General features: G+C 41.8%; 1 protein-coding gene across 1 annotated transcript in view; it reads right to left on the bottom strand.

Annotated features, from left to right (window-relative positions):
* trpc5a (transient receptor potential cation channel, subfamily C, member 5a) overlaps positions 1–23,489 on the bottom strand; it is a 224,937-nt gene that overhangs the window by 33,661 nt on the left and 167,787 nt on the right. Inside the window, exons 9-13 of the mRNA XM_049568039.1 lie at positions 22,855–22,992; positions 17,881–18,079; positions 10,630–10,769; positions 5,767–5,967; positions 3,804–3,925 (exon numbers count right to left, since the gene is read on the bottom strand). Of these exons, the coding sequence (XP_049423996.1) occupies positions 3,804–3,925; positions 5,767–5,967; positions 10,630–10,769; positions 17,881–18,079; positions 22,855–22,992 (800 nt within the window). The remainder of the gene's footprint in view (positions 1–3,803; positions 3,926–5,766; positions 5,968–10,629; positions 10,770–17,880; positions 18,080–22,854; positions 22,993–23,489) is intronic.

The following is a 23,489-nucleotide window of genomic DNA, read 5'->3' as shown; positions in this document are numbered from 1 at the left end:
CACCGACTTCATGAGCAAAGATCTGCGTCTATACAGCGCTGTTGAAAACAAAGGCTTTTGTTACATGCTAAAAACACGTGAACCCAGATATGTGACTCCGCCCCCACGTTTGTTCACCGACACAGCCGTACCCAAGCTCTACAGAGAGGTGGAGCATAAAGCTGAGGAACCTTTGAGTGCAGCAGGAAGGGTGGTGTTAACTTGTGACACCTGGACTTGAAGGTCAGTGGATTCATATGTGACGATAACGTCACATTATCTGACAGAGGACAGGAGACCGCTGTCTCACGTTCTCCAAACTAGAGCGGGACATTATCTGACAGAGGACAGGAGACCGCTGTCTCACGTTCTCCAAACTAGAGCAGGGACATTATCTGACAGAGGACAGGAGACCGCTGTCTCACGTTCTCCAAACTAGAGCGGGACATTATCTGACAGAGGACAGGAGACCGCTGTCTCACGTTCTCCAAACTAGAGCAGGGACATTATCTGACAGAGGACAGGAGACCGCTGTCTCACGTTCTCCAAACTAGAGCGGGACATTATCTGACAGAGGACAGGAGACTGCTGTCTCACGTTCTCCAAACTAGAGCGGCACATTATCTGACAGAGAATGTAACAGACGACACCTCTAACATGGGTGTTGTCATTCAGTTAGCGAGACACCTGCATGTTAAGTGTTTCACTCACACGTTTAATCTGGCCTCACAGTAGGCGTTAAATCTGCCCACAGTTCAGTCTGTCAGGTGTATGCAGCATTTCTGACAGGTGTTATGACGGTGTTGGTCAGTCTGTCTGCTCTGTGTCACATTTAGCTGCAAAAAAAATGATTAAAGACGATGAACAGCCTGAAAACTTTATCTTATGAAGTTACCACCTTTGTGTAAATCATTAGCAGTTGGAAAAAACTATATTTCATCACAATACTGAGCATATCACAATTTCACAATAATATCATATCGTGACCTTAGTATCGTGATAATATCGTATAACTGCTAGTTACCTTCATGGTAAAAAAAAAAAAAAAGGTAATAAATCGCAAAATATTGTATCACAATGCTCAGCTAATATTGTATTGTGACCTGAGTATCATGATAATATCATATCCTATCCTACTGTATCATATCCTCTGGCGACACTTGAACCTTTGATAAAAACACACTCAATTTAAAGTTAGCTGTGTGATCTTAGCCTCCCATAACTGTCCTGGAGCTTTACTGTAATGGAATCGATCGCAAATCAATACGGCTATTATCTAAAACAAACCACACGCCTCATCAATATTCAGCCCCCTGACTCGGCTTGGCTCTCACTCTGCATCCCTCAGCAAAGACACGTTGGACCTGATAGTGTGTGTGTGTGTGTGTGTGTGTGTGTGTGTGTGTGTGTGTGTGTGTTGCAGAGCTGGTGTATGAGCCATTATTCAACCTTGGCCTCTTCAATAAGCTAAAGCTCAGCCGTCTCACGCTAAAAAAACCATCACATTAATATTCTTCATGTCCGCTGAACGGGCCTCCTCAACACCAAGGATTGTTTCCATATCATTATCTGGTGCAACGAAGCATAAGAGTGTGTGTGTGCGTGTGTGTATTAGTGAAAGTTTGCATTCTGGTCGACGCAGCACCTCAGGACACACACACTGTACTTGGACAGGATTTGATTCTCAGGGTGATGTTTGTAATGAAATATTCAGCCATCGATCCTGGCTGCATTTAAATGGATGTTTACATCACTGCTGTGTGATTCTATCACAGCTATTATCCCAGGAACAAACCAATAAACCCCCGCGAAATATTCCCAGTTTATTTTACATCACGAGACAAAACCGACCAAAATCACAGACCTGATGATATACCACAGGACATTTTTTTCCAGTATTTTGAATATAGAAAAATATACATGAAATTTTGACTGAAGAAATTATTCCTTGTGGAGAATAGGTTTCAATATGTACACATAAATAACTGTGTTTGACAACTATTAAAGACCATCTGTGGGGTTCCCCATGGCTCAATGTTGGAGCCATTGTTGTTTATTTTGTAAATTAGTAATATATGTGAGGTTTCCAAAATACTAAAAACTGAATTATTTGCAGGGCGGCACGGTGGTGTGGTGGTTAGCACTCTCGCCTCACAGCAAGAGGGTTGCCGGTTCGATCCCTTCTGTGTGGAGTTTGCATGTTCTCCCCGTGTCAGCGTGGGTTCTCTCCGGGCACTCCGGCTTCCTCCCACAGTCCAAAAACATGCAGATTGGGGACTAGGTTAATTGGTGACTCTAAATTGTCCGTAGGTGTGAATGTGAGCGTGAATGGTTGTTTGTCTCTATGTGTCAGCCCTGCGATAGTCTGGTGACCTGTCCAGGGTGTACCCTGCCTCTCGCCCGATGTAGCTGGGATAGGCTCCAGCCCCCCCGCGACCCTCAAGAGGATGAAGCGGTTAGAAGATGAATGAATGAATGAATGAATGAATGATTTGCAGATGACACGACTTTATTTTATAGTGGTAAGAATTTAAAACAACTTACGGATACAATGGGGAAAGAATTGGAAACGCTTAAGAGATGATTCTAATACGCCAACACTGAACTTAAGTAAAACCAAATTTATAGTTTTTGGTAATCGTGTAGACGACACAAACAGCAAACTTGAAATTGAAATTGAAAGAGTATGGGAAATTAAATATCTAGGCGTCATTACAGATAATAGACTATGCTGGAAGCCACATGTAAATTACATCAAAGCCAAAATTTCGAAGTCAAACGCAATATGACAATATTAATATCTAATTCAAGCCTCATTATACACCTTATACTGTTTGTTTATTCTGCCATATGTTGCATTACTGTGTGGAACTGTGGGGAAATACATATGAAACAAATCCAATTTTCATACTTCAACTGTATTAAACTAAAAACTCTTAAATAAAAAGATCTGGTCAACTTTAAAACCGCTCGAATTATGTACTGAGCAACAAACCAATTATTACCTGAAAGTATCCAAAAGTCTACAACTTTTCTCTGCTACGCTCCGAGACAGTTTCATCTTGTTGCAAATCTGAACTGAGCTTTAGTGTAAAAAAAAAAAAAAAAAAAAAAAAAGGGGGCAAAAATCTGTTAACTTCCTTCAATTTCCTAAATCAGCAAACATTCCCAGCAAATCCACTCTTAATTCATCAGCTCAACTTTGCTTGCACCGATGTGACAGCGTCCAGTCTGAGAATTCCAGCATGTAAAATGTGCGGGTTGAAAATCACAGACAGAGATCCAACAACTTCCAAGAAACTTGTTTTAACAAATCAACTCAAATTCTAAGAAGCGTTTTGATTTCTGCAAATTTTATATATTATTACTCTGCAGTTAAAATGGTATTACACCTGTTGAGGCGTGTTATGACTAATTCAGGCCTTGAAACCTCTGGCAGCTAGCACGGCTGAAGACTGAACAAAAAGTAGAAACACATCCATGCTAATCTGGTTGACTGCAGATCACAGTTTAGGTTTCCCTTATTAGATTTCATACACTTTATATATTTTTTAGACCAGGAGGTTCAAAAACAAATATTTTAGAGACTTTTTATGGATCAGCTGACTGCATAGTTTCTATCCCAGTAAACTCCCAGTTTGTCACAGTTTGCTGTAAAAAAAAAAAAAAAAAAAAAAAAAAACGAACCATGTTTCCTTTGAAGTCTTCACAAATGTCTACTTGACTCACACTGTGCATATCTGTGTATAAGTGCAGTCACCTTTATTTTGGTCTCCACAGCTCATTAAAGACACACACATGGATATATGGTGGATTACACTCACGTTGAGAAGGCGTTGTTCTGCCTCTCACAGCGGATGCCCTTGCAGTTGTTGGGTTCCTCTGAGGCCTTTGTCTCATAGTAGAAATACAGCTGGTTCAGACCGTTGGCGAACGCCAGCAGGACCTAAACAGGAAACGTGTTATTTCATCACTCTCAGCATGGCAATCATTTTCAACATGGAGTGTAAGTAAGGGAATCAAACTTCATGTGAGCAGCTGTTTCCAGTCTGAAATGAAGCCGTTCTGTTCCAACATCAGATTTCGTTCCAGGGGTCGACCCTCTGCTCCTCCAGGGCATTTTAAAACACAGTGTTCTCCTCAAACAGGAACTCGAGCATTACAGTGTTACATAAAAGCTGCTACTGAGTGAGCATGAAGCGCTGTGGCTGCTGCACCTCAGGCTCACTGGGATTGATTTTGGGACTACAGGGAGCGGAATGGTTCTCATGTGGATTGTGTTGTGGGTTAGGAGTTCCCCTGAGAAGGAGTTAATGAGTTTTGGATGTACTGAAACCGGCCTGTAGTGTCCTTCTGCCATCGGTGAAGGATTCTCTCACTCTCATCATCATCATCAAAGTGTTGTTCATTCTGAAAATAGATGTTAAACTCCAACTGAAATGTACCCAGGTGATGTTGACGTGAAATATCTTCTTAATCATTTGACACAAATATTTATTTCTTCTGCTAAGTTTGGTCATTTCCTGATTTTCATTCAGGTTAAAAGTCCTCGCACAGATCATCTCGTCTTGTCGTGTTATATAGATTTTCCCCGTTGTGCGTATTGTGTTGTTTTCAATGCTGTATTTTTACTTTTATTCTTATATGTCAAGCACAGTACTACATGTTGAGTATGTGACAAATAAAATCCTTGAAACTCAGCTGCTCTAAAACTCAAGACCAAATTTCAGTCAAACTTTGAGCTAACGCTAACATGTACATAAAAATAGGAATGATTTTAAGGTCTGCATTCCTTTAAAATATGAACTATGCTTATATTTAATTTTTGCATTATTGATTTATTATATATTGTATTTTAAATTGTATATTATTTTATTATTATCGCTTATTTACTGAGTTAACTGTACAATAACTTATGCAATAATTCAACTGTGTAATATGCTACTACAGTATTATCATTTATATAAAAAACACTTACAGATCCTATTCTTAATTTTGATTGAAGAAATGATTGCTTTTTTCACCCGTATTAAATCAGCTGACTGTAATATGGAATTAGAGGGGTAGGGGTATTAAAGACCATCTGCGGGGTTCCCCATGGCTCAGTGTTGGGGCCATTGTTGTTTATTTTGTAAATTAATAATAAATGTGAGGTTTCCAAAATATTAAAAAATCAGTCATTTGCAGGTATAGTGGTAAGAATTTAAAACAACGTATGGATACAACTGGGAAATAATTTGAAGTGCTAAAGATTTCAATACGCTGACACAGAACTTAAGCAAAACCAAATTTATAGGTTATGCTAATTCTATTCTTAGCATTTTTTATTTGTTAGGAGTAATTTTGTTTTTCTTTATTTCAGTTTTTATTCAGACTGTGTTTATATTTTCTCTGTATATTGTGCTATATATTCTCATAATTTCTATACACATGAGAAAGGGATGCAGCAATTGTAAGAATGTGAGCGAATACCTATGTTTAAAACAATGACGCAAGCATAGCTGACGCAGATATCGATGTTTTTGTTTGTTTGTTAATTTAGCAAACAGTGGGCCTGCTCTTCTAAATATTAATGAAAAAAAAAGACTTGTACCTACTTCTTGGTGAGACGCAAATTTTTCTAAACAAAGTTACGTGTATCTGCTTCATTGCAGCTCAGTCTAAAGCAAACACTAACATCGAGAGCACGCTAATTACACACACAAACAAAACTGAGTCCTCTTTCTGATACTGTGGCGCAGCTCCTATACTGCGTGGGTGAGCTGCACCACCAGCTCTGTGTCTCACCAGACAGTAAATGAAGAGGAACTTAAGGATGTCCAGCAGCATCCTCCCCAGTGAGATCTGCAGGGGCCCGAGGTGAGAGTTGGCGGTGAAGAGGGAGATGAGTCTGAGTGAGCTGAAGATGTTGGCGATGGCGAACAGAGCCTCCGCTATCAGCGTGGGATGCCACATCTCCCACTCCTCCCTGGGACGAGAGGAGTTATACTGGAGGGAGGAAACATAGGGGAAAGAGAGGAGAAGGGAGGAAAAGAAAATTAGAGAGTTTATTAATATTACTTATTTAAGTGAACGTTACAGGATGATTCAGAAGTTCAGAAAAGGGTGGTGTTAGATCAATCTAATCTGAATAGGAGCATTGCTTAGACATGTATACAGCACAACTGGGTTAAGGTATTTAGTTTGTCCCTGTTTATGGCTTGTTCAGGAGGCACTCTTGTGGGTTGTATTAGGTAGAAACAATCAACCTACGTGGTCGCACAGGTTGGAGGACTGGTAAAAAGCGCCATTCAAACATAAAACGATAAAAAAAAAGAAAAGAAAAAAAACACGATGGAAAAATGGCAAAGACGTGATCTTTTTTTCTGCTTGAGTGACATGTAAGTGACCTGCTTTAAGTATTTATCGATTTAAGTCTTTATTTTTTTCATCGCACTTTGACGCAGCAATGTGACATTTCAACTTGTCTTTGAATTCAGCTGCTAAAGAGGACAAAAGTTTCCCTCAGGAGCTGGTGGGGACCAAAAATAGAGCAAAAAGAGAGCTAACATTGGATTTACTTTTGCCAGGTGGACAGATAAGGGCCGTTAATGAATATGCAAATTATGACTGCTGTCAGTCAAAAGATTAAGATGAAGATCCACTGAAGCATCGGTGCATCTTGGACAGTATGACATTTTTCATGGGCGGGGCTTAGCTGGAGGCAAAACACTTCTCTTCAGACATTAGCTAGCGCTATCTAGCAAGTTCCGTTGGCTTGTTTTAGCCAGTGGAGGAAGATGATGTGAGTGGCGTGTTCAGAAATACTCATTCCAAGTGCCGGAGCGACTGTAGCACAAACTGGATCATTCGTAAATTCGTAATGCTGTCGGAATGTACTGTTCGGTTATCCAGAGCACCGCACTCTCCGGGACCGCCAGTGTTACTTGAATAAGTAAACACTGACCAACGGGACCAGACTGGCCGACCCGTATGCTCTCACTCAGTGGATGGATGATGTCACAGGAAGCCAATCTTACAAACGACACTTGTTTGTTTTGCTATGGAAGCTAACATTAGCTAATGCGCTAAAGAGTTAGCGTTGCAGAGAAATCCAATATTCCTCTTAATCCCTCCCCAGTTTCTGATGAGGTGGACATGATAACCCTTAATACACATAACGTTATTCATCCCTACAACAGGAAATACTTTTTCCCTAACCTGATATGAAGTGTGCGCTGCACATGTGAACATTTTTGATGATGGCCTCCGTCCAGTCCTTTGGTCTTTTCACATTTAACCATTGTTGTTTTTGTTGACGGGCAGTGGCGGCTGGTTTTGAGCCATGACTCCTTCTATTCTGGCTCCCAGTAACAACAACAAGACAAACACAATTTAAGGCTCCTATGTAGCGACAGCCCTGTGGTGGAGTCAGGTTTTGCCTCCAGCTAACAAACGTCGGCACTTAAAGCGTCTTTATTTGATCAAGCTGAACCATATCTGACTGACGGACTTCAGAAACTGTCGTTACGTATTGTGCTTTAAGAAGAAGGATGATTGGATGGCTGAGTATAGAAAACATCTGACACTGACGTATTCTGTCTCCTACCAACAGCCACCATTACTAACTGTGACCGTGACGTTCCCCCGACATTATCCAAGTCGTCTTTGATACTAACCCTCACCTAAACCTCACCAGACAGCAGCACTCATGTTTTTCCTCCTTCTCTCTTTCAGACCTCAAACATCTTCTTCTACCGGCTTTCCTCTTAATCCTGTTTTATCCCGTCATTTGTGTTTCTCTGACTCTGACTCTCCCTCCGTCGTCTGACTGCCTTTCACCCTCTTTTTTTCCCCAGCATTCTCTCTGTTTCTGTGACTTTTATCTGCCTCTGTCTCTCCATCCTGTTCCCACCATCCTTCTCCCTCCACATCCCTCTCGCTTGTCTCATGCTTCGCTTCCTCCTCATTCCAAATTCAGCCATTAGACTTCCACAGGACGTCTGTCTTGTTAACTCTGCCGCTATTAGCATTGGCCGTCCACACACGCGCACACTCATGCACACACACACTGAAGGGAGGACGGCCGGAAACAGAAGCATGCACACAGATGCACACTCATTAATTTATAGACTCTCTCGCACCTTCTCTCAGATGCACTCGCTCTGTTTGCCTGTCTGTCTGTCTGTCTCTCTTTCTCACACACACACACACACACACACACACACACACACACACACACACAATGACAGAGCAAAAAATTTTGCGAGAGATTCTCCAGAGGATTTTAAATGATGCTGAATATTTCACGGAGGAAAGAAAAACACAAAAAGTAAAATATCTTGTGCCGACAGCTGCTTCTGTGTGTGTGTGTATGTGTGTGTGTGTGTGTGTGTGTGCATGTTAGGATACAGTTGTGTGTATGGGCTCAGCTTATATCTGCATGTATATGTGCCCTTATAAAACTGTATAATGTGTGTGTGTGGGACCTGTGTAGGAGGGCCACCCGCCACCATCAGTGACTCACAGCTGCTGCAGATGGCCCGGCCGTCTGGCGTTAGCGTGTGTGTGTGTGTGTGTGTGTGTGATAACACCATTGGCTCTTAATAAACAGACAGATCCTGTATGTATGTAGAGTATCATTAAAGCTGAAAGATGCCGTGAAAGTGCGAAAGTGATTCCACCAGAGTCAAACTCACTGTTGAATTATTTGCCCCTCAGAGGTCAGAGGTCACGGCTGGTGTTCGCAGTTTCTGCTGCTCATGTTACCGCTCTTTGAGGCGGAGCGATCGGCTCTCTAACGCAGATTCTTGATGATGTTTTTATAATTCTTATCAAGGTGTTAAAAGATTATCTTTATGATGATGACATACAGAAAAACAGTTGTTCAAGTTTTTCCTTCCGTTTGTCACATGTCATTGTGTTCACACCAGAGTCCTGCGTTAGCGTGTGATCTTCTGGGTCAAATAAAGAACATGTGGGTCGCACTGTGGGTTAACTGTGGAGATGTGCTGCTCAACATTATTAGAACACACAAAAATATTTGTTTAAATTGTATTTCCTGAATTACCTTCATGTTTAAATGTATTATTTTAGCTCCACCTGTATCAATGGTTTAAAACGATCACTTTAAACGTGCTGCCTGTCTGAATTATTTGAACGCCACATGGTTATTACAGGATGTGCGTGCTCAGGTTGGGCCACAGATCTTGTGCCGATGGGTCATAATGACTGTGGAGCTAATTGGTCATAGCTGGTGGTGGCGTGGATCCAGACACATTTATACATTTACACGTCACTGCCGTTTCTGAGTTTTGTTTAGTTCTGTGATGGCCTTGGGGAAGAAGCTATTGTTGAATCTGATATTTTTCCAGGGGAGTGTCCTGTACCGGTGGCCAGAAGGAAGCAGTGTGGAATGTGGGTTGATAATATAGATATGATACAATGTGATACGGTATGATAAGATGCGATGTCATACGATACTATACGATGTGATACACTATGATATGATGCGATGCAATACGATGCGATGTGATATGATACGATATGATACAATGCAATGTGATGCAATGCAATATAAGATATGATAAGATATGCTATGGTATGTTGCAATACGATATATATACACACATGTACATATATATGTGTATATAAAAAAAACTACAGGTGGGCAGGCAGCGGGTCAGAATGAAACAAATGAAAAAGATGAGCAGCATATGAGTAATATTTTGACATTTAAATCTCTATCAACAAGCTGCAATTCCTTTTATTTTGAAAGTCAATGACACGAGTCGAACCTTTGACCCCGTCATCACATTCGTCAACAATGTGGACTCCAGTGATGAAACTTGGCAGCAGCCTACATCGAGACACCCAAGGATGATCCTTTTGAGGTTTTACGGTGATGGAAGGAGCATGCTAAAAAGTTTCCTGACCTGGCAGTGATTGCGGGGCATATTTTTGCCATCCCGGCATCGAGCGCAGCCAATGAAAGAGACGTCTCCTCCGCTGGATTTATAATCCAAGTACACAGAACCCAGATGAATGCGAGTGACACTGTGTGTGTTTAATCACAGGTGCGGCTTTGACTCAGACATAATGACCTGTGACAGGTTGGTTCTGGTACTGAGCTTTACAGGTATGGGCGGGTGCAGGTTTTAAAATATGGACCTGAAGAGGACTCTGGTTTACATATCACTTGTGTGCATGCGAGTGAGGTTTCTACCATTTTTTTGAAGGTTAGTTAGGTTTCCACTGCACAACACTACACTGTCTCCTTTTGTTTGGAGGAAGTTTGTTATCAGCAGCTCTATAGATCGTTCTGTTGGTAGGCTGGTCAGTTGGCAGCCATAGTTTTGTCCTAGGAGGCTGAAATTTGGCATGGAGGTCGCAGCTATTGCAAATTCATTCTTGTTTGTCTCAGATTGACTTTTACATTTCTTTCTGAGAGCACTGACACAGCAGGAGCACAACGAATGAACAAGAAAAACTCAAAGACTTGCCTGCATATATTTCACAACAAATGTTGAAATTTGCGACAACCACTGGGATCCTATTGACCCAGAACAGTGTCTGACAGTCTGTCTGAGGTAAGTTGTGCAGCCTGAACTACTGTGAGCTGTTTTATTGAGTGTCCTTTTAGCAAAATGCTCTTAACTTGAGTTACCTTACCTTAACGTAGGCCACGATCTTCAGTGATATGGTGGCCAGGTAGAGAGAGTTCATGGCAAAGTCCATCAGGTTCCACCAGTCATGGATGTACTCTGTGAATCCCCCGTCCCACATCTCCTTAATCTCCGCCCAGATGAACCCTGAAACACACACACTGATGGTTATTTACATGCACACAGAGTCATGCATGTATGAGCGCATTAATGTCACCCATCAGTGCTTTCTGTTTGCCTGCTTCCTGCTCTGTGACCAAACTTTTGTTGGATATTTTCTTTTGGCAGCAGCCTCGGGCGCTGAGCGCGGAGCCAACACATTTGTTCTGTACCACTGAGTTTAGACAAAGTCAGGTTTTATTCTGAATAATTCACAAGTCATTTTACATTTCATCTCTTCCCCCTACAATATCTGCTCCTCTGAGTTTCTATAATAACGAGGAGACAAGTAACACATGTGATTAAAGGTTAAACAATCTGATGTACACCACAAACCCCTGTTTGGATGGATGGCTTTTTTCATCAGTGTCTGATCAAGCGCCGTTTTTGGACAACTTTGGAGTGAGACCAGCTTGGTTGTGGCAGTATAATACGTCACTGAATGGCATCAGTTTGAAATGCTGCTCGTTAGGATGTAAGATAAGGCACTGGAAAGTCCAGCTGGTGGATGGGTCCCACAAGCCCAGGACTTTCACCCATGAGCCTGGTGTTCGTTTCCTGTATAAATGTAGAGCCAAACCATGGTGTTTTTTCCTAAACTTAACTATGTGCTTTTGTTGACGTCTCTGCGTTGGTTGTGGTGTCCCAGAACATCAACAGCAGATGCAGAAGGATGCATAATATGTAGACGGGAAAGGACGCTGACACAGCAGCGATATGTGACGACTTACTATGGGAACGAGATGATTAGAGGCGACAATGTTTCGATCAACAACAGCATCTTTTGAGACTTTGCTCAAATTTTCTTTTTCTAGTTTATTACTATTACTAATCATCTCATAAATTAAACTAGTCCATACCCATTGGTAGCTTTGTCACCTTCTACCTATGCCAATCCTCAATGCCTATGTGCAGGTTCACATAGATTGACCACGTCAGTGAGTAGAAAAACGTGGGACAGACAGAATGACACACTGACAGTTTCCGTGATTATGTACAGCATACCATACCATGACTTAGTCATACCAAAAATTAGAAAAAACCCCAAAACATTGGTCCACAGGGGGAGCCACAGCGATCGGTCTCATTTTTAAGCATTTTTCTGTTGTTATAGCGCCACCCAGTTGCCAATTAGAGTTAAATTTCTCCAGTCACCTTGAGGCGTCCTGTTCTACATATCTACCAAGTTTAGTAAAAATCCATATGGCGGTTAGGCCTAGATAAGAAATGAGCTCTCTAGCGCCCCCATTTTGTTTGATGGGGTCAATAATGGAGGGGTCCCCTCAGATTATGTGTGGTCATATGCCTACAAAGTTGCGTGGTGATGGGTGAAACCCTTGAGATGTTATACACCTTTATGTGATGAGCCACGCCCTCCGCAATATTCATTGCCTTATAGAAGCTCAGTTTTAGTAAGTTTTCCAACTTTTGCCAAGAGGGAACTTTAGATATTGGTCCCTAGATTATGTTCACCCAGTTTCATGCAGATCGCTCAAACTTCCTAGGAAGAGATCCATTTGAAGTGTTTTTCAAAAAATTCAAAATGGCGGAAAATCTATATAAGCGGAAGTTATGGGTTCTTGAGGCAAATTTGTTCCTCATGAGGAGAGGCATCTCTGTGCAAAGTTTCATGTCTCTACGACATACGGGGCATGAGATATGCCCATTCAAAGTTTGTAATTTCAATCGGTTGCTATAGCGCCCCCCTTTGGTCAATTGATGTAATTTTGCTTCATTGGCATCCTCCCATGACCCTCTACCACTGTACCAAATTTCACATGGATTGACCAAGTCAGTGAGGAGAAGAACATGGAACAGACACACACACAGTCAGAGTTTTCCTCATTATGTAGTTAAGATGATGCTGTGCAACATCATCTCAGACAAATTATGTTCATATCCATCACGTGTTTCAAATTAACCTTTTCATTCACGTGTTTCGGACAACTACATAAATTAATTCTTAAGCAATAAAGCGACATCTTGATATAGAACAAATGAGGGAAAAATACATGCTCTAATTTTTATCTTGAACAATAACCAGCTGATGATCTTTTTTCTGTATCAAAAGCTTTTTGTAGTGGAGTGTTTCAAAGAGAGGAAGAGGAGAGAGCGGAAGAGACGACGCAGGAGAACAGATGGTTTTGTATTTTTCCAAGTGATTATGGTTATGATTTGGAAATCATCGGTGTCAGTTCTGAGAGAGAATATGGAGATGCAATCACTCATTTTCACACCCACCCACCCTCCAACACACACACACACACACACACACACACACACACACACACACTACCTCCTCCACACACTCACAAGCATCCCACCACACACACCCACATACCATCACACACTCGTACATACACACTCAGAGTCCTCTTGTTGATTAGCAATCAAAGTTAAAAAAAAACAAAAAAAAAAACAGATAAGTTTTTTTTCCACATCCGTTTTAAATCTGGTTGTTTTTACTGTCTGGAAGAGACGTTTCTTCACCAGAAAGCGGCTGCTCGAGTCTTTAGTGCAGTGATACTCAACGTATAGCCCGCTGCCCAAAGCTGGCCCAAAATAGGGCGCCGGGTGGCCCTAGAAACCATTTTCTAATGCCCTTACACCGCCACATGGCAACTGCCCTGACAACTGTCTACCCGCAAGATCCATCCATTTTCAACTGCTTATCCGAGGCCGGGTCGCAAGGACCGCGGGCTGAGCAAAGTAGATGAGTGAGACGCTGCTCTCACCAGCAACACTTTCCAGCTCCTCCTGGAGGCGTTCCCAGGCCAGATGAGATATGTAATCCCTCCAGCGTGCTCTGGGTCTGCCCCAGGGCCTCCTACCAGTGGGACGTGGCCGGAACACCTCTAACAGAAGGCGCCCAGGAGGATCCTGATCAGATGCCCGAACCACCTCAACTGACTCCTTTTGACACGAAGGAGCAGCGGCTCTACTCCGAGCTCTTCTCCCTATCTCTAAGGCCTGAAAGAGGCATGCGCCACTCCTCACGCAGAAGTTGACAGACTTGATGGGAGAAACTTCGGCCCATGCTTACGAACATTTTGGGTACAGGAAACTGGTGACGCAGATGGTGAGGTGGAGGCCTGATTGTTGACACGCACTTGCCAGTTTTGGCTTTTGTCTGTATGTACATTTTTAGTATGGATCCTACGCATTGTTTTCTTAATAAGACCCCAGGACTGTTTACCTTCATACAGTCCCTTTTTTCCTTGAACAGCAAATATGAGTTTAGGCAACGAAAGCATGTTTGGCTCTACAGTCTTACGAGAAGCAAACACTGGCCTCATGGGGTGAAAGCTGGTGGCTGTTGGACCCATCCCCCCCACTCGGACTTCTGCCCTCTTTACTTTTCTTGATGTCTCGCTGCATTTCGTCCTGACACTGCCGGGTGCCGGCCGCGTATCATGCCAACGTGAAAGGATAGCTTTTTCCGTCGGTGTCTGCCGCTGGAAGTCACTGACCAAGTGCCGGTATTCGAGGACTTCGAGGTCAGACCAGGTTGTATGAGCAGCTACAAGTACCTCAGCGTGCAAATCATAGATGACCTGACTTGATCCACACACACACACACCACCATGCTGGTGAGGAAAGCGCGGCAACACCTGCACCATCATTTAAAATCTGCTCAGCGCTGCATTAAACTTTCTACAGGGCGCCAACTGTGTCTGTGCTCTGCGGCTGTGTCACTGCCTGGTTTGGAAACTGCTCCTTTCAGGACAAGGAAGCATTAAAGAGGGTGATAAGGTGCGCCGAGCGTATAATGGGGACCACTCTGCCCTCCCTCGGGGATATCTGCACCAAAGCAGACCGGATCATTAAAGACTCACACCACCCTGATCATGGTCTGTTCCGGTGGCTACCTTCTGGCAGACATATCCGCTGCCTCAGAGCAAGAACTGAGAGACTGAGAAAGAGTTTCCACAAACCATATGGGTTATAAACTCCTAACAGTCTGCACACTGTCTTGAAAAGATAAGCCCTGCTGGTGTTGTCGCACACATATTTGCAGAGTTTTATTTGAATCATGTAGATTTTACTGAGAGAGATTTTCCTACCGGAGCTCTTTACTTTACCTTGTGTATTCATTACAATTTAAGCTAATTTTACCAGCACATTTTCAGCAGCTTATAAAATCTTAGTTCTGGTTCTTTACCTTCTTAGTGCATTGCACCATACGTCAGCTTTTAGGTATGTTTCTGTTGTTTGCCAGCAGATGAAGCGACATAAAGACACGTTTACGCCAAAGTCAATACATAGCGATGGACTGTATTCCCTTGTGGTGATTTCTGTCACGTTTTCTCCTCTCCGTTGTCCTGCTTTTTCTCTCTGTGATGTTAAACTGTTTTTAAAGTATAAAGTTGAGCATAGTTTCAAACGTCAATACTCTGAATAATCTATAACCAGAGTTTTCTACTTACACTGCAATAATCTCAAACACTTATCAGTGTGGTACTTGAGACCGGCCTTGGGCTTGAAAAGGCTTATTGAGGGCCTCACATTTTTTTCTTGGTCTCAGACAAAAAGGACTCGGGATTTTATTTCATAGCCACTCAAAACCACAACTGTGAGGATATTACTAGAGTGCCTGTGTGAGAAAGAGTGTTGATTAAAGATGGTATAAGAACAGAAAAGAAAAGAAAATCCTCCTTTAAGTGACGTTGAACATGGCATGGTTGTTGGTGCCAGACGGGCACACAGCCATCTCTAGGGTTTACAGAGGATGGTCCCAAAAAGAGAAAATATAAAAAAAAAATATAAAATACAATAGAAGATTGGAAAAACGTTGCCTGGTCTGATGAGTCTGGATTTCTGCTGCCACATTCAGATGGTAGGGTCAGAATTTGACGTCATGGATCCATCCTGCCTTGTATCAACGCTTCAGGCTGCTGCTGCTGCTGGTGTAATGGTGTGGGGGAGATTTTAATTTTTTAATATCTGTTTATACATATTGACCTTAGCACCCTGTATGTTGGGTAATATTCCCGACACGCAGAGAAAAACATGATGTTCTGCAGTGTTGTGCAGGTCAGTAATGCATCTTCAAAGGTATTTCCCAGATTCTACAGATGTCTCCTGTCTAAACGGGAAAAATAAAATCCAGTGAGGAAGAAGAGCAGAGCGCAGCAGCACAGTCTGTGGGTTTAAACTCTGCTCTTGCCCCGGGGCAAACCTTTCGGTGTTCTGGGCAAACAGAAGACATCTGTCTGATCACAAAAACCCCTTTGAAGATGCAACTCACTGCTGTATAACAGTGAAAAAAATTTTCATTTTCTTTTTGTGTGAGCAATGCTATGTTACTGAATCACAGAGGCAGTCTGACATCACATCCAGATGCTTTCAGCAGCTACGGCTGATCTGTGATGGACAGCAGCAGTCGGAAAATTCACAGCCAACCCTGTGATTAACAGGCGACCAGCTCTACCTCCTCAGAGAAGAGACAACTCATTTAAAGAAGCAGAAAACAGACCAGATTGCAATCACAGGTTACACTTTGAGGATAGTTACACACCAACGTGTCTGACAATGATTCAAAGTAACAACTTTAAGCATCCAGAAATGTAGCGCTCCTACAGTTCCCAGGATGCCTTGGAAATAGAAGCAGAAGGAGACAAGGCAAAACTAGAATTACCGCCTTTGTTGCCCAAGTTACATTTACAGTTTACATCCATGAGAGGCAAGGCGATTTTTGTTTTGTTTGTCTCCTAGGGTCTGGGATGTTATCTCCTACATAGGAGATGAACTTAAGGCAGATTTATACTTGTTCCTCTGCAGTTACATCTCCAAAACACTAGTTGTTGGTGGAAAACACACATTAAACACACATTAAACACACATTAAACATGGCTTCATAGAGACAATTTCAAACACAAGTACACAAATCAGCTTCACTATAACTCGCATCATTCACAGACAAAGCACTTGTCTTTATCTGGACACATTTTCCCCACAAATACAACATGCTAAAGCTATTAGCACAAGCCTATCGCATTTTACATTGTATAAATTAGCTTGGTGGCTAGCAGACTTTTCCTCTACTCATATGAAGCCAGGGACAACAGCAACATTTAACAAAGGTAATGTTACAAAATTTGGCTCCATTACAACTCACAAGGTTCACTGACAAAACAACTAAACACGGGGCGTTGGTGGCTTAGTGGTAGAGCGGGCGCCCCATGTACAAGGCTGTTGCCGCAGTGGCCCGGGTTCGACTCCAGCCTGAGACCCTTTGCTGCATGTCACTCCCTCTCTCTCTCCCCCTTTCACAATTCACTATCCTAACTATTAAAAGGCAAAAAATGCCCCAAAAATATCTTTAAAAAAACAACAAAAAAAACAACTAAACACGTTTTCCAAACAAATACAACATGCTAATATTATAAGCACAAGCCTATGGCATTTTACATTGTATAAATTAGCCTAGCAGCTAGCAGACTTTTCCTCTACTCGTATGAAGCCAGGGACAACAGCAACATTTAACAAAGGTAACGTTACAAAATTCGGCTCCATTACAACTCACAAGATTCACTGACAAAACAACTAAACACGTCTTCCAAACAAATACAACATGCTAACGTTATTAGCACAAGCCTATGGCATTTTACATTGTATATATTAGCCTGGTGGCTAGCGGACTTTTCCTCTACTCATATGAAGCCAGGATAAATCACACACAAGACTTAAAATGCTATTTTTGTGGAGGCTTTATTGTCTTCACAATGTATTGTTTCTTATCTGTGAAATTAAAGTAAATAAAAGTTTTGTTTCCACTGAGAGAAATGGTTTCAACTTACAGAAACAGACAGGAGGTCTGCGTCGCTGCGACGTGCAGTTACATTTCAGGGGAGGTGCATGTCAGGTTACAACGTAGGGTAGAAGTAGGCTCTGCGTCGATGCAGAAGTATAAATCCTGCTTTAGGTTTTGGTCAACATTGCCTGCACCTTTTACCTTTTACCACTCTGGGCCTCCGCAGGGTTTTTTAATCTTGATTTACGGTAGTCTAATAAAACCTTTATTTGATTTTATCTAGTAATTTTAAATATCTCATTAGTTTCACAGGAGACTGAAAATGCATTTAGTTTCTGTACATACCCAGCACCCATGGGAGGATCATCCACTCGACGATGGTGGGTGGAGGTCCCTGCATGTGCAGGTTGGTGCGGGCGATGTGCTGCGAGGCCAGCAGCAGGAGGAAGAGGAAAGTCAGGTAGGACGCCGTGTGACAGATGAATTTGATGAAAGGCTTCTTGATGAAGCGTCCCAGAGAGCTCTTCGGAGCCAACAGGTAGATCTGAAGAGGGAGACACAGGAGTTGAAACAGGGACGGAGACGGAGAGGAGAAAGGAGGGAGGAGAAGTTAGCAAAGGAGGACAGAGGATGAAAGGAGGAGATTAGGGAGAAGAGAGACGAGGGAAGATCATAAGAAGGCGATGAAGATCGAGAGAAAGATTAACAGGTTTGTCCTTAAATGATCCATAATTACATCCCTTTGAGGTACAAAACAAAATGACACCAACTGAAGAGGCAGGAGGAGAAGAAACAGCACAGAGGGTTTAATAAGGAACCTAATGCTGCTTGTGTACTCCAGCTTTTTTCACTTCTGTTCGAACCGTGAAGCAGAGAGAACGAGATAGATTGTACATAAGTTTGATTGTGTTGATGCTCAGCCACCCATCACCTTGCATTGTTGGAAAGCTGTTACTGTTATTGCCAGCATTATTGCTGTTATGATGCTTGTTTACTGCTTGTTCTGCTCATCTACTCGCTCCTGGCAACCTCGACTTACTCTGAGTCATGCCAGCGAGGCTTTAAATGGAAATGAATAACAGAGAGACGGAAAGAAAGAGAAGGAGAGAGTTGTTTTTACATTATTAAGACAATATTAACTTAATCACATTAAGGGAATTCTCTGATTATTGACTGTAACCACTTTAAGTGAATTATCTGACTCTTATTAACAATACAGTCAGAGTAAACATAACTTAATGAACACCTGATTTCTTTGTCTTGTCTTGTGCTCTATTTAGTCTGCTTCATTTTGGTGTATCAGGTCCTTGAACGCACCACAAGAGAGGCAAAACAGCGGGAAAAGAGGGAAAACTGTAACTCTGATCTCAGAGTAATCACTAAAGTTTACACTTTCCAAAAAACCAGATGACTTCAAAGGAATATTTCATGTGCAAAATGACATTTGCATCTTGCATACTCACCCGTGTTACTTTGAATATGTTAAGAAAAATTCTGTTTTTGTTGCATGCCTCAACGGTGAACGGAGAATCCAAAAAAGGCAAACAAACTCTGATTGACGCAGTGGTAGACCAGCAACTCCAGTGTTCAGAGAGGTTTCTGTCAAAGGAGTCTGGTGGCTTTGGACAGAGCAATATAACAGCTTCAGTTTCCCATTGAAAAAGTCTATCGGACAGCGAGGTAAAGTGGTAAAAGTACTCTAAATATAGCGCATACTTAAGAGTGTGTAGGTGATTAAACAAATCCGTCCAGAGCAGTTCACTGCTTAGCTTCTGTGCTGACTTACATCTACTGCAGGTAATACACTGACTATGATAAGTATCAACAAAAGATCCAAACTATCCCTTTAAACTTCATATTAGTGTATAAAGAAAATATTTCTGGTGCAAACTTTGTAAGTAATCAGTGCTGAAGATAAGAAAATTGTCACTTACTATGAAATGTGTTTAAAGGCATTGATATTTAAAATGTATCCCGAAAATACATCGCAAGAAGAAAAAAACAAACATTTCGATGTAGTTCACCTTGATACAATAGATGAATTCAGGTTGTAGGAGGAGGTAAACAATGCGCCAGTGCTGCGGTGGCATCTCACTTGTAAACCCACACAATAACCCTGTGATATATGAAAGGATTTTACTTTGAAATTTGCATTTGCCAAGAAACATGTCCAGGAGATCCAGAAGAATGTGTTACTATAGAAGGGAAACACAGGCCTCAAATGGGATTAAAATAAAGGGTATAGTTTTAACAGACCCCCTGCTAGGTGGTTCTCTCGTGTTTACTGGCTGAAATTCAGCTTTTAAACACATTTCTGATTTTTATTGAATGATGTGTTTCTTCTGCTTACAGTGCAAGAAATGATGGATTACAACAACTGCACTTATGTACAACTTTGAGGGACTTGTATTTTGTTCCATTTAATGCTTTTATATGCATACTCTATAATCATATAATATAATTCTAATCTATTATATAATCAACTAATAAATTATGATCCAGTATTGTGCACTAAGTTACCCAGTTGTATATAAAGTAGTTGAAATGAGTCCCACATTCAGCAACTGCAACACATCAGTGATGCAGCAGAAGATGGCAACAGACCACTGCTTGAGACCAACAGAAGAAGTTATTTTTTAACGACGGGTTGGGACATTTCCAGCCATGTTTGTTCCAACAGAACCAAGTAATTTTAACAACATGTCAGGACACTTCCAGCTGTGTCTGTTACGAGAAAACCAGGTATTTTTTTAACAACATATCGGGACATTTCCAGCCGTGTCTGTAGCACCAAAATCTGGTATTTACCAAGGAAACATCAGGACATTTTCCGAAATTTCTGGTGCGACAAAACCGGGCAGTTTTTGAAGACACGTTGGGATATTCCCAGTTGTGTTTGTTGCAACTAGACCAGGTATTTTTTTAAATGACATGTCAGGACATGGTACTGGTACTTATCGTGACATATCATGACACTTCCAGGCTTGTTTGTTGCGACAAACTTGACAAGTGGGGACATGATCAGCCATGCCTGTAGCACAAAAATCTGGTATTTTTCAATGAAACATCAGGACATTTTCCAACATTTCTGGTGCAACAAAACCGGGAAGTTTTTGGTGACACATTGGGACATTTCCAGCCTTGTTTGTTGCAACAAACGGAGTATTTTTTAATAAGAGGTTGGGACATTTCCAGCTGTGTCTCTAACACCAAAACCAGGTTTTTTTTTTTGAGACATCAGGATGTACCTAGATATTTCTGGTGTGACAAAACCTGCCATTTTTTATGACATGTTTAGACAACCTCAGCCTTGTTTGCTGCAACAAACCGAGTATGTCTAACAACATGTCGGGACATTTCTAGCCATGTTTGCTGCGACAAGACTGGGTAGTTTTTACCAACACGTTGGGACATTTCCAGCTGTGTTTGTTGTAACAAACCAGGTATTTTTTAATGACAGGTTGGGATATTTCCAGCCATGTATTTTTTAATGAGACATCAGGACATTTTCAGACATTTCGAGTGTGACAAAACTGGGCAGTTTTTGATGACATGTCGGGACATTTCCAGCCTTGAAACTGCGTATTCTTTAACAACATGTTGAGACATTTCCAGCTGTGTCTGCTATGATAAAACCAGGTACTTTTAGTGACAGGTCACGACACTTGCAGGCTTGTTTGTCGCAACAAACCCGTGGGGACATTTCCAGCTATGTCTGTAGCACCAAAATCTGGTATCTATCATGGAAATTTTCAGACCTTTCTGATGCGACAAAACCGGTTTTGATGTAACGTTGGGACATTCACAGCCGTGTTTGTTGCAACAAACCAAGTATTTTTTAACAACATGTCAGGACATTTCCGGCCATGTTTGTTGCAACTAGACTAGGTATTTTTTTAACAACATGTAGGGACATTTCTTGCTGTGTCTGTTACGATAAACCAGGTATTTTTAATGAAACACCAGGACATTTCCAGACATTTCTGGTGTGACAAAACTGGGCATTTTATGATGACACGTTGGGACATTCCAAGCCGTGTTTGTTGTGACAATCAGGCACATTTTGACCAGAGGTAGGGACATTTCCAGCAGTGTTTGCTGCAACAAAACCACGTATTTTTTAACGACAGTTGGAGACATTTCGAACCGTGATGAAACACCAAAACTGGGGCAATTTTTGATGACACATTGGGACATTACCAGCCTTACCTTTGGAAAAAAAAAAAAAAGTCTAGACCAGGTAGTTTTTAACAAGACTTGTTATTTGTAACTAGACCGGGTGTTTTTTAACAACATGTTGGGACATTTCCAGCTGTATCTGTTGCGTCTAGACCGGGTATTTTTAATGACGTGTTGGTACATTTCCAGCCGTGTTTGTAGCAACCAAACTGAATATTCTAAGCCAAAACACAATCTTTTCCTAACTCCAGTCAAATTGTTTTTGTGCTTAACCACATGGTCACAACATACAATCGAAATGTACGGAAACACACAGTTTCAACATGTCTGCTACAAATGAAACATATAAATGTAACAAACCCGTGGTACGCAGAAACATACAATAACAACATTTTGTTTATTGCTCAAATACCCAGGTTAAAATGACCTGTGTTAACTCACACAGTGTTCTCCTAATGAGCAGTCTACTAATTTCTATTTCCTCTTTCAAACATCCTCATTGGCGTCTTGAAGACAATAACAACAGTCCCTCTGTTCACTGTTTGTTTTTAGGTCGAGCATTGTTGTCATGCTGCTGTCTCCTAGCAACAGCTCCTCCGGCCAATAAACGAAGGGTTTTGCTTAAATTGCTGCCTGGCAACAAATTTACTTTGAGGAAGAAACAGTAGTTTAGTTGCAGGAGCTTGTTTCCCCTTCTTCCCTCCATCCCTCATTTCTGTCTTTTCATTTCATGTTTCTTTACTCACTCTTCTTCTGTCTGTCCGTACTCCCCTGCTTTCTTTTATCCTTTATTCTTCTGCTCATTCTCTCTTCCTTTACATCTTTTCTTTGGCTTTACCAATTTTTCTTTACCCCATCTGACCCTTGTTTCTTCTTTTTCTCTTCTTCCTCCCTCCCCTACACTGATGCTTCCTTTATTTGTTTCCTATTTTCCACTCCTTAGTTGCTTTCTATTTTTCTCATTCATTCCCCCCTCAGCTCTTCTCTCGCTCCCTCCTTTCCTCTCTTTCATCCTGCCTCCCTTCCTCACACACCTCCGCTCTCCTGTGCGTCTTCCTAAAGTCATTTTCCATACTTTCTCCTTCTTCATCCCTTCCCCCTTTCCTTCCTCACACTCCCACTTATTCCCTCCCTCCTTACCAGTGAGAAAACAGGAAACAGGAGTCCGATGATGAAGCAGGTGACCAGTTTGACGGCCCAGTGTCGTCTCCTCCAGCCCGGGAAGCCGTCGTACCACAGTGTTGCCAGCAGCTGCTGGCAGTTGGGCTGAGCCACAAACTGCAGAGACAGAGAGAAAGAGCAGGAGATGCACGGTTAGGAAACACAACTTAAGCGTAATGTTGTTTTTAATGAAGGACAAATGAGCAAAAACACCTGAAACCACAGCGTGACTTTGAAAATCAGTGAGTTTACAGTACTTCCTGCTTTGATGAAAGCTGTTTTAAGTGGCTGATATATCATTCAGAGGTATTTTCTGGGGTGTTAACCTACTGATAAGAAACTGTGTCACCTTCAAAACAGAAATTTTAATTCTTGGTTTTAGTGGAGCTGAACTGTGCACAGCTTTTCCTTCGTACTGCCTTTCTCCTGACGGCTCATTGGTGTTTGTTTGATAGCTTGTGTCTTCAGGATGACGCCATCTGCACGTTGATGGTCTTCAGACTGAAATGTTCACTTTTCCCTTAATTTTTTTTCTATTGTAACAGCTCGTGCAAACGAAATGAACAGATCCTGCTTTGCATCCTCTAATTCTTTGCACAAACCTCTTTAAATTG

The sequence above is a fragment of the Epinephelus fuscoguttatus genome, linkage group LG23 (assembly GCF_011397635.1).
Source record: "Epinephelus fuscoguttatus linkage group LG23, E.fuscoguttatus.final_Chr_v1".
NCBI lineage: Eukaryota > Metazoa > Chordata > Actinopteri > Perciformes > Serranidae > Epinephelus > Epinephelus fuscoguttatus.
Note: the sequence above shows the minus strand (reverse complement) of the source record. Positions and strands in the feature narration are given on the sequence as shown.